The sequence below is a fragment of the Oncorhynchus nerka genome, linkage group LG9a (assembly GCF_034236695.1).
Source record: "Oncorhynchus nerka isolate Pitt River linkage group LG9a, Oner_Uvic_2.0, whole genome shotgun sequence".
NCBI classification, from domain to species: domain Eukaryota; kingdom Metazoa; phylum Chordata; class Actinopteri; order Salmoniformes; family Salmonidae; genus Oncorhynchus; species Oncorhynchus nerka.
In genome coordinates, this window is record NC_088404.1 from 13,053,554 (window position 1) to 13,066,032 (window position 12,479).

At 45.8% G+C, this 12,479-nt stretch overlaps 1 protein-coding gene across 2 annotated transcripts in view; it reads left to right on the forward strand.

Annotated features, from left to right (window-relative positions):
• LOC115115226 (contactin-1a-like) overlaps positions 1 to 12,479 on the forward strand; it is a 181,215-nt gene that overhangs the window by 85,211 nt on the left and 83,525 nt on the right. For both annotated transcript variants that reach the window (XM_065022342.1, XM_065022343.1), the window contains exons 2-3: positions 5,373 to 5,510; positions 6,848 to 6,886. In XM_065022342.1, the coding sequence (XP_064878414.1) occupies positions 5,453 to 5,510; positions 6,848 to 6,886 (97 nt within the window). In that variant the 5' untranslated portion in view covers positions 5,373 to 5,452. The remainder of the gene's footprint in view (positions 1 to 5,372; positions 5,511 to 6,847; positions 6,887 to 12,479) is intronic.

The window sequence follows — 12,479 nt, forward strand, 5'->3', positions numbered from 1 at the left end:
GGTCACTGGACACTAGTCCCTGGTCCCTGGTCACTAGTCCCTGGTCACTAGTCCCTGGTCACTAGTCCCTGGTCGCTAGTCACTGGTCACTAGTCACTAGTCCCTGGTTACTAGTCCCTGGTCACTAGTCCCTGGTCACTAGTCCCTGGTCATTAGTCCCTGGTTACTAGTCCCTGGTCACTAGTCCCTGGTCCCTGGCCACTGGTCCCTGGTCACTAGTCCCTGGTCCCTGGTCACTAGTCCCTGATCCCTGGTCACTAGTCCCTGGTCACTAGTCCCTGGTCACTAGTCCCTGGTCACTAGTTCCTGGTCCCTGGTCACTAGTCCCTGGTCACTAGTCCCTTGTCACTAGACCCTGGTCCCTGATCACTAGACCCTGGTCCCTGGTCACTAGTCCCTGGTCCCTGGTCACTAGTCCCTGGTTACTGGTCACTAGTCTCTGGTCACTAGTCCCTGGTCACTAGTCCCTGGTTCCTGGTCCCTGGTTCCTGGTCCCTGGCTGGTGATTTAGCGTGAGGGAATTGAGCTTCCCTCATCAGGTGCATTCAGCCTGGTGCAATAGAGGAACCAGGAGCCTGAGGTGACCAGACCACATTATTACTGATTATTACTGATCACGACCCTGTCTGCTGTTCCTCTGCTGTCTCTTTGATTCTACAGTACATTCCCCAGGACACCTTTCAGAGAAAGAGAAAGGTAGAAGCCAGCCCTTAGATGTCTGTTTAGAACTTGAAATGTATTTGAGGCTGTAATAGGTACAGGATACTGTATATGTGAAATATGTATTTGATCGATTATACTGTATTCTACAAGATGCACTATATATCCTCTCCTACAGATGTGCTATCTTAATTTGACCAGTTTCTCACAGCAGGAGATTTATCCTGCAGCAAACAAGAAATGTGAATGATTATGTTGATTATAACTAAGGGATATTTTTGTAGGGGTTGATACATTTTTAGTTAGGATAAATCAAGTCTGAAATTTGAAAGCATTTTTAAACCTCAGATACACTATAATTATAATTTCCTGCTGCGTAGGAAAATTCTCTGTGACAACAGAGTGATCAAATTAAGATATCATATCTGTATGTGCACTTCTTAAATATGGTCATGATTCCTACCTTAATAATGTTGTAAAAAGCAGGATCCCAGCTGTTTGCAGTGTATGAGAGTCTCTGGGTTGTTGTACTAGCTGTTGAGAGCCTTTTACTGTATCGTCATGTTTTGTAGTGGGCCTGGAATTAATGACCTGGGGCTGTAGGATCAGTTTAGTCTTTCAGATCATAATACATCAGATGACATGAACATGGGGACCTGATCCTAGATCAGCACTGCTACTCTGATATGCTTTATGAATACAGGCCCAGGTCCCCAACCTATGGTGTTCCGGTCTTTAAATTAGTGTTTGCATAGTTTTTATTCACAGTCACAAGAGGTCCCTGCAAACACACAACTGCTTCCTCTGAAATGGGTTGCTAGGATACGAGTGCAGTGAAAACGAAATCCCCTCTTTGTTTCATTTCTCCAGCTGTAAAGCTCAGAAATTATCTCATCATCTCAATGGAGTGTGTGTGTGTGTGTGTGTGTGTGTGTGTGTGTGTGTGTGTGTGATTTGAAAAAATAATATATATAAAAAATATATATCTAATCTCAGCAACAACAAAAAAATGTCCTCTCACTGTCAACTGCGTTTATGTTCAGCAAACTTAACATGTGTAAATATTTGTATGAACATAACAAGATTCAACAACTGAGACATAAACTGAACAAGTTCCACAGACATGTGAATAATGTGTCCCTGAACAAAGGGGGGGGGGGGGGGTCAAAATCAGTATCTGGTGTGGCCTCCAGCTGCATTAAGTACTGCAGTGCATCTCTTCCTCATGGACTGCTCCAGATTTGCCAGTTCTTGCTGTGAGATGTTACCCCACTCTTCCACCAAGGCACCTGCAAGTTCCCGGACATTTCTGGGGGGAATGGCCCTAGCCCACACCCTCCGATCCAACAGGTCCCAGATGTGCTCAATGGGATTGAGATCCGGGCCCTTCGCTTGCCATGGCAGAACACTGACATTCCTGTCTTGCAGGAAATCACACACAGAACGAGCAGTATGGCTGGTGGCATTGTCATGCTGGAGGGTCATGTCAGGATGAACCTGCAGGAAGGGTACCACATGAGGGAGGAGGATGTCTTCCCTGTAACGCACAGCGTTGAGATTGCCTGCAATGACAACAAGCTCAGTCCGATGATGCTGTGACACACCACCCCAGACCATGACGGACCCTCCACCTCCAAATCGATTCCGCTCCGGAGTACAGGCCTCGGTGTAACGCTCATTTTTTAGAGGATAAACGTGAATCCGACCATCACCCCTGGTGAGACAAAACCACGACTCGTCAGTGAAGAGCACTTTATGCCAGTCCTGTCTGGTCCAGCGACGGTGGGTTTGTTCCCATAGGCGACGTTGTTGCTGGTGATGTCTGGTGAGGACCTGCCTTACAACAGGCCTACAAGCCCTCAGCCAGCCTCTCTCAGTCTATTGCGGACAGTCTGAGCACTGATGGAGTGATTGTGCCTTCCTGGTGACAATTCCCCCCCTACGTTATCTCCTTGCCACCGCTGCTGAAAAGTAAGTAAGACTTGTCTCTCTGCATCTGTGTGATTCATAGCCTCTCATATCACATATCAGACCCGTTAATCCCATTTAGTCCTGGTCAGTGTTAGATGAGGCATAGAGGGAGTGTTTGATGACCTTAGCATGTTTCCTCTCCATTTCTCTAATTGATGTCAGCAGGTTGACGGTTATTGTCATGAGTTTTGTCCTGAAGGTAGAACTGAGCAATTTCCCTGTAGATAGGCCAACTGCAAAGTCAAAATTGTCTATATTGTCAAATTTCATGAAAACAAAGATGTGTTTTTTGGTCTTAATTTAAGGTTAGGGTTAGGCATTAGGGTTAGCACTGTGGTTAATGTTAGGGTTGGGTTTAAAATCAGATTTTATGACTTTGCACATTAAATATTTTGGGAACCTATATCTTGTCATATCCCCACAATGTTCCCACAACCTAAAGAAATGTTCTGGAAACCTTTTAGAGAACACACAACGTGTTCTGGAAACCTTTTAGAGAACATACAACGTGTTCTGGAAACCTTTTAGAGAACATACAACGTGTTCTGGAAACCTTTTAGAGAACATACAACGTGTTCTGGGAACCTTTTAGAGAACATACAACGTGTTCTGGGAACCTTTTAGAGAACATACAACGTGTTCTGGAAACCTTTTAGAGAACATACAACGTGTTCTGGAAACCTTTTAGAGAACACACAACGTGTTCTGGGAACCTTTTAGAGAACATACAACGTGTTCTGGGAACCTTTTAGAGAGCATACAACGTGTTCTGGGAACCTTTTAGAGAACATACAACGTGTTCTGGGAACCTTTTAGAGAACATACAACGTGTTCTGGAAACCTTTTAGAGAACATACAACGTGTTCTGGGAACCTTTTAGAGAACATACAACGTGTTCTGGGAACCTTTTAGAGAACATACAACGTGTTCTGGGAACGTTCTTGTAACATCAGGTGAATGTTTTTTGCACTGAAAAGAAACATTGGAGAATCATCCACGCAGCTGGACAGTTTTTGTGTTTTGGGAACATATCTTTTGTGATGTCCCCGCAATGTTCCCACAACCTAATGAAACATTCGGGGAACATTTAAAGAACAGATTAAATATGTTCTAGGAACATTATAGTAACATCAGGCAAATGTTTTATGCAAACATTCTATTTTCAACAGTTTTTTGTGTTATGAGAACATTTGCCGCGACCTTACAAATGTTCTGGAACTTTCCCAGAACCAATTTTGGTTTGCTGGGTAGTGGTGAACATCATTACCTGGAGCCTATCTGTCGCTATGGCAGACGTCTCCAGGGATACGCAGCATCAGGAAGATGCCGATCCGCTGTTCTATTCCTCTGTTCCGCTGCCTCCGAGGACCACCATTCTAGAGTGTTGCTGAAACAGCTGTTGCTTGTCGTATTGTGTTTCCTTGACGATGGGTTGATACGAGTGCAGTGAAGATGAAATCAGTTCGTCTCTGTTGTTGGTCTGGGGGGCAGTGTCTTGAGTGCCCACTCAGCTAAAACAGTGCTCAGGGAGGGTTGCTGCTTGTGACAACGGTCACCCTTTCAGTCATGATGTGGTCAACCTGTTGGTGGAGCTGCCCCCCTGCTGTGGTGCCTAGGAGGCTGACATGGTCGTTACTGTTGTTCATGGCCAATGGCGTGAGTAATGGAAACGGTACTAGTACTGTACTGTGCCCGTGTTTTATTATATGGACATGGGCAATGCCAGAGTATGGAACGTAGTCAATGAATTCACTCATATCATCCCTAAATTGGAGGCTACATATACCTCATGTGTTCTTACCTAACGTCATCTTCTTCGTCCCCATTGGGCCCTCTTCTTCTTTCTATCCTTGGTCTTCCAGTGTGAAATGGTAGCACCTAGCAGGTCCATTGAGCCAGCCAAGTGACATCTAGTGTTTTGTTCTCATACCCTGTTGAACTGTTGTGTGTACTGAAGTAGCTATTTCGACCTGATGCCAACGAGGCCAAGCGTTTTCAGCTTGATGCACTGGAATGTTCCTTTAAGCTTATCCTTCATGTCCATGCTCAGTAGTTTGGTTTTGCCGGACCAATGAGAATGTCATCACTCTGTCTGGTGGATTAATCTGCTAAATTAGAGAAATGTCACTGCTTTACGTTTGAACTGCTCGGTCACTACACAATCACAGCACTACTAAAAAGGGGTCAAAATGTACTGTTCATTATGTTTAGACTTTAGAAGTTTATTATGAGGATGGCTGCCCAATGTTTTTTAATACCTTCTTGACCTTACTTACGGCAATTCAAATTGTGTAACTTTGATGACGTCTCTTTGAAGACTAATTACACTACATCACAGAACGCTCCTAGTAATGGAAACGCATATGTAATGTTACGACACATTATAGTGGTATTATGTGTTGTACCATGACTCAGATATTTATAGTATGTCTCTCCACTCTGTCTCTCTGTCTCTCTGTCTCTCCACTCTCTGTCTCTCTGTCTCTCTGTCTCTCTGTCTCTCTACTCTCTGTCTCTCTCTCTCTGTTTCTCTGTCTCTCTGTCTCTCTGTCTCTCTGTCTCTCTGTCTCTCCACTCTCTGTCTCTCTGTCTCTCTGTCTCTCTACTCTCTGTCTCTCTCTCTCTGTTTCTCTGTCTCTCTGTCTCTCTGTCTCTCTGTCTCTCCACTCTCTGTCTCTCTGTCTCTCTGTCTCTCTGGCTCTCTGGCTCTCTGTCTCTCTGTCTCTCTGTCTGCCTTGCAGGAAAAGCATCCTGTCCTGCTAATGTTCCATTATCGGCTTGGTTCTAATCATCACCTTCAGGGGGTTCTACACAGACCAACATGCTGCACTTCACTGTGCTCCTCCTCTGCCTCCTGTCCCTGACTCTCACTTCCACTGGTGAGTATCATATGGTAATCACACTCGAGGCTTTTCCCACTACGGGACTGTACCCGAGCCGAGCCAAACCATGCTGTACTGTGCGGGCCTGGTTATGCCTACACCGTGGTAGCTGGAACTTTACTGAATATAAAATAACATGTCAGAGTTAGCACAGTTTGGTTCAGGCCGGCACGATGATGTGAAAAAGGCTACTACAGGTGTAGTATCTTAATTTGGCTAATTCTTACAGCTGGAAAATAAACCTGTCTGAAAATATAGAAAAGGGGGGCTGAAATGACCGGTCTGAAACCTCCTCCTTCAAAGTTTAGATTTCAATTCAGCTGAAGCAAAGAATGTGGTGTTTGTACTCTGGCTTCCTCTCTACTTCACAACACATTTCCTTTAAACAGAGTTGGGGATGGTGGAGATTACATCTGTTCATAGGAGGTGTGTGAGTCATCCTCCCACCTCACCCAAAGGCAATGGGAACAGGTCGTGTGAGTGTGTGTGTGTGCGTGTGTGTGTGTGTGTTCCTAAGCACAGCAACAGAAGGCCAACAACGAGAAAGTTGTGACATCCAACTCGAGCCTGACGAAGACCTTCGGCTAGAAACGTTACAGAATATAACTGCAGGGTTGATTAACAGTGTGCAGATTTCTATATTTTGTTCATCACATCAAAGCTAAGACGACCGTGTTGAGGATGACAGAGACGCCTCTCATCTCATTGTGTCATCGTTCGAACGGCCCTAGTCTGTAGCCTTCAGTACAAGGCTGCTGTCAATGTCCCATCCTTATGACTGCCACATACTCTATGTTGCAACAGGGACAGGCATGTAGGAGCAGCGTCATCAAAAGAACTCAACACTCACTGAAGCTAATGTTTAGAAATGTCACCTTTAATTAACCCCAGCACACAGATAGTCCTGATGCTTCCAACAATGTAATGGATCTTCTAAATGAATATGTTGACACAGCTCTTCTCCTCCTGTCGCTCCTCCCTCTCTAAATGAATATGTTGACACAGCTCTTCTCCTCCTGTCGCTCCTCCCTCTCTAAATGAATATGTTGACACAGCTCTTCTCCTCCTGTCGCTCCTCCCTCTCTAAATGAATATGTTGACACAGCTCTTCTCCTCCTGTCGCTCCTCCCTCTCTAAATGAATATGTTGACACAGCTCTTCTCCTCCTGTCGCTCCTCCCTCTCTAAATGAATATGTTGACACAGCTCTTCTCCTCCTGTCGCTCCTCCCTCTCTAAATGAATATGTTGACACAACTCTTCTCCTGTCGCTCCTCCCTCTCTAAATGAATATGTTGACACATCTCTTCTTCTCTTGCTCCTCCCTCTCCTCCAGATGCATCAGTGTTCAGAGGGGAACCTGGCTTCTACTCAGGTAACGCTATGGATGATCTCAATGGAGCGTGTGTGTGTGTGTGTGTGTGTGTGTGTGTGTGAGTGTGTGTGTGTGTGTGTGTGTGTGTGTGTGTGTGTGTGTGAGTGTGTGTGTGTGTGTGAGTGTGAGTGTGAGTGTGTGTGTGTGTGTGTGTGTGTGTGTGTGTGTGTGTGTGTGTGTGTGTGTGTGTGTGTGTGAGTGTGAGTGTGTGTATGTGTGTGTGTGTGTGTGTATGTGTGTGTGTGTGTGTGTGTGTGTGTGTGTGTGTGATCAGTTTGGACTAATGAGGACATGTTGCAATGTCACCAAAACCAGAATCCTGTAACATACAGCAATATGCAGATTGACTGTTCAAATGGGGTTCAGTGTATACTTCAGAAGAGACGTGATATGTTTACAAGTGTATTTCCCCACCAGCTGGTTGGGAACAGCATGCGTGCCATGAACATTAGACTCCAGACCACAAGATGTTTTGTGAATCTGTGAGGTATTTAAGTCAGTATGTCATGTGAAAGACACAACTGGAAGCGGAAGAGTAATTTAGCACCCCAGATGTTTTAGGTGGCAAACTGTTGCTCCTCACCAGCCTGACTGCTTATCATACCACATCAGTTCATGACTGTTATGGCATCAATTCAAGGAGCCTTCTGAGATGCACTGGGTCAAGAACAAAACAGAGCCCTTCCTTTGCCTGACAGCTGCATCCGGGTCCTGTTTAGTAAAGGCACACGCAGTGAAACGTTTTGAAACAGAAAAGGAACATCTGTTTTCTTATTGGTCACGTTCAGGTAGTAGAATATTCTGTCAAAGAGCATTTTGTTAGACCAAAAAGACCAGGAAGTCAAGACCAGGAAGTCCAAGATCAGAGACGTTCCATTGGATTGATCTTTGCGGAATGATATTTTGTAGTTGTAGTTGTAGTTGCAATTGACATTACCCTCTGTTTGGGATGTTTTTAGACAGCATTAGAAGACACACCATAGCCTGTGTGTCCCTCACTCCAGACCTTGTTAAACCATAGCCTGTGTGTCCCTCACTCCAGACCTTGTTAAACCATAGCCTGTGTGTCCCTCACTCCAGACCTTGTTAATAGATAGTTACAAGATTAGAACAAATCAAAATCAAATCAAATCAAATCGACTTTTATTTGTCACATACACATGGTTAGCAGATGTTAATGCGAGTGTAGCGAAATGCTTGTGCTTCTAGTTCCGACAATGCAGTAATAACCAACAAGTAATCTAACTAACAATTCCAAAACTACTGTCTTATACACAGTGTAAGGGGATAAAGAATATGTACATAAGGATATATGAATGAGTGATGGTACAGAGCAGCATAGGCAAGATACAGTAGATGGTATCGAGTACAGTATATACATATGAGATGAGTATGTAAACAAAGTGGCATAGTTAAAGTGGCTAGTGATACATGTATTACATAAGGATGCAGTCGATGATATAGAGTACAGTATATACGTATGCATATGAGATGAATAATGTAGGGTAAGTAACATTATATAAGGTAGCATTGTTTAAAGTGGCTAGTGATATATTTACATCATTTCCCATCAATTCCCATTATTAAAGTGGCTGGAGTTGAGTCAGTGTCAGTGTCAGTGTGTTGGCAGCAGCCACTCAATGTTAGTGGTGGCTGTTTAACAGTCTGATGGCCTTGAGATAGAAGCTGTTTTTCAGTCTCTCGGTCCCAGCTTTGATGCACCTGTACTGACCTTGCCTTCTGGATGATAGCGGGGTGAACAGGCAGTGGCTCGGGTGGTTGTTGTCCTTGATGATCTTTATGGCCTTCCTGTAACATCGGGTGGTGTAGGTGTCCTGGAGGGCAGGTAGTTTGCCCCCGGTGATGCGTTGTGCAGACCTCACTACCCTCTGGAGATCCTTACGGTTGAGGGCGGAGCAGTTGCCGTACCAGGCGGTGATACAACCCGCCAGGATGCTCTCGATTGTGCATCTGTAGAAGTTTGTGAGTGCTTTTGGTGACAAGCCGAATTTCTTCAGCTTCCTGAGGTTGAAGAGGCGCTGCTGCGCCTTCTTCACGATGCTGTCTGTGTGAGTGGACCAATTCAGTTTGTCTGTGATGTGTATGCTGAGGAACTTAAAACTTGCTACCCTCTCCACTAATGTTCCATCGATGTGGATAGGGGGGTGTTCCCTCTGCTGTTTCCTGAAGTCCACAATCATCTCCTTAGTTTTGTTAACGTTGAGTGTGAGGTTATTTTCCTGACACCACACTCCGAGGGCCCTCACCTCCTCCCTGTAGGCCGTCTCGTCGTTGTTGGTAATCAAGCCTACCACTGTTGTGTCGTCCGCAAACTTGATGATTGAGTTGGAGGCGTGCGTGGCCACGCAGTCGTGGGTGAACAGGGAGTACAGGAGAGGGCTCAGAACACACCCTTGTGGGGCCCCAGTGTTGAGGATCAGCGGGGAGGAGATGTTGTTGCCTACCCTCACCACCTGGGGGCGGCCCGTCAGGAAGTCCAGTACCCAGTTGCACAGGGCAGGGTCGAGACCCAGGGCCTCGAGCTTGATGACGAGCTTGGAGGGTACTATGGTGTTGAATGCCGAGCTGTAGTCGATGAACAGCATTCTCACATAGGTATTCCTCTTGTCCAGATGGGTTAGGGCAGTGTGCAGTGTGGTTGTGATTGCATCGTCTGTGGACCTATTTGGGCGGTAAGCAAATTGGAGTGGGTCTAGGGTGTCAGGTAGGGTGGAGGTGATATGGTCCTTGACTAGTCTCTCAAAGCACTTCATGATGACGGAAGTGAGTGCTACGGCGCGGTAGTCGTTTAGCTCAGTTACCTTAGCTTTCTTGGGAACAGGAACAATGGTGGCCCTCTTGAAGCATGTGGGAACAGCAGACTGGTATAGGGATTGATTGAATATGTCCGTAAACACACCGGCCAGCTGGTCTGCGCATGCTCTGAGGGCGCGGCTGGGGATGCCGTCTGGGCCTGCAGCCTTGCGAGGGTTAACACGTTTAAATGTCTTACTCACCTCGGCTGCAGTGAAGGAGAGTCCGCATGTTTTCGTTGCAGGCCGTGTCAGTGGCACTGTATTGTCCTCAAAGCGGGCAAAAAAGTTATTTAGTCTGCCTGGGAGCAAGACATCCTGGTCCGTGACTGGGCTGGATTTCTTCTTGTAGTCCGTGATTGACTGTAGACCCTGCCACATGCCTCTTGTGTCTGAGCCGTTGAATTGAGATTCTACTTTGTCTCTGTACTGACGCTTAGCTTGTTTGATAGCCTTGTGGAGGGAATAGCTGCACTGTTTGTATTCGGTCATGTTGCCAGTCACCTTGCCCTGATTAAAAGCAGTGGTTCACTCTTTCAGTTTCACGTGAATGCTGCCATCAATCCACGGTTTCTGGTTAGGGAATGTTTTAATCGTTGCTATGGGAACGACATCTTCAACGCACGTTCTAATGAACTCGCACACCGAATCAGCGTATTCGTCAATATTGTTGTCTGTCGCAATACGAAATATATCCCAGTCCACGTGATGGAAGCAGTCTTGGAGTGTGGAGTCAGCTTGGTCGGACCAGCGTTGGACAGACCTCAGCGTGGGAGCCTCTTGTTTTATTTTCTGTCTGTAGGCAGGGATCAACAAAATGGAGTCGTGGTCAGCTTTTCCGAAAGGGGGGCAGGGCAGGGCCTTATATGCGTCGCGGAAGTTAGAGTAACAATGATCCAAGGTTTTTCCACCCCTGGTTGCGCAATCGATATGCTGATAAAATTTAGGGAGTCTTGTTTTCAGATTAGCCTTGTTAAAATCCCCAGCTACAATGAATGCAGCCTCCGGATAAATGGATTCCAGTTTGCAAAGAGTCAAATAAAGTTTGTTCAGAGCCATCGATGTGTCTGCTTGGGGGGGGGATATATACGGCTGTGATTATAATCGAAGAGAATTCTCTTGGTAGATAATGCGGTCGACATTTGATTGTGAGGAATTCTAAAATCAGGTGAACAGAAGGATTTGAGTTCCTGTATGTTTCTTTCATCACACCATGTCTCGTTAGCCATAAGGCATACGCCCCCGCCCCTCTTCTTACCAGAAAGATGTTTGTTTCTGTCGGCACGATGCGTGGAGAAACCCGCTGGCTGCACCGCCTCCGATAGCGTCTCTCCAGTGAGCCATGTTTCCGTGAAGCAAAGAACGTTACAGTCTCTGATGTCCCTCTGGAATGCTACCCTTGCTCGGATTTCATCAACCTTGTTGTCAAGAGACTGGACATTGGCGAGAAGAATGCTAGGGAATGGTGCACGATGTGCCCGTCTCCGGAGTCTGACCAGAAGACCGCCTCGTTTCCCTCTTTTTCGGAGTCGTTTTTTTGGGTCGCTGCATGGGATCCATTCCGTTGTCCTGTTTGAAAGGCAGAACACAGGATCCGCGTCGCGAAAAACATATTCTTGGTCGTACTGATGGTGAGTTGACGCTGATCTTATATTCAGTAGTTCTTCTCGACAGTATGTAATGAAACCTAAGATGACCTGGGGTACTAATGTAAGAAATAGCACGTAAAAAAACAAAAACCTGCAGCGAGGCGGCCATCTCTGTCGGCGTCGGAAGTCACAATGAACATAGCTGGGGACAGTTGTATTTTTAGAGAAATCTTGTGTTTGTTTTAGGAAACTTCGATCACTGCCAGTGTGGCCGAACGGCATCCATATCAGGAAGTCGTCAGTTTTCAGGCAAAACTCATATCAGTTTGCCTGAAATCTGGTGACTTCCTAATATGGACGCGGTCACATCTGCAGCCAATGAGATTTGAAAGTGTAGCTGGCAGATGTGAAGACAGGGAATGAACAAACAGTTGTAAGAGCTAACTGGGTTGGAAACATGGTATAGACTTCCTACTGCATCTATCTTCACTGACCTGGAAATATTATTGTCCCAGCTTCATTTTGATATTAGTTTTTTTGTGAGTCTCTGCTCTGACAAACAATGCTAAAACTGATGTAGTACAAAATCAATCAGCCCCTCCAGAATACTGCAATGCGTTTTGTGATACTCTGCACTTACAATACAAATCTCTCTCATATAATGTAGTCCACAAACAATTTAGTGTGTACGGCACAGTACATCACTGGGGCCAAGCTTCCTGCCATACAGGACATCACTGGGGCCAAGCTGCCTGCCATACAGGACATCACTGGGGCCAAGCTTCCTGCCATACAGGACATCACTGGGGACAAGCTTCCTGCCATACAGTACATCACTGGGGCCAAGCTTCCTGACATACAGGACATCCAGGACCTTTATACCAGGAGGTGTCAGAAGAAAGCCCAAAAAATGGTCAAAGACTCCAGTCACCCAAGTCATAGACTGTTCTCTCTGCTACCGCACAGCAAGCGGTATCGGAGCACCTAGTCTAGGACTAAGAGGCTTCTAAACAGCTTCTATCCCCAAGCCATAAGACTGCTGAACAATTAATAAACTGACCATCCGGACTATTTACATGGACACCCCGCTTTTGTTTTCACACTGCTGCTACTCGTTGTTTATTATCTTTGCATAGTCACTTTAACCCCTACCTACATGTACAAAATACCTTGACTAACCTGTACCCCTGC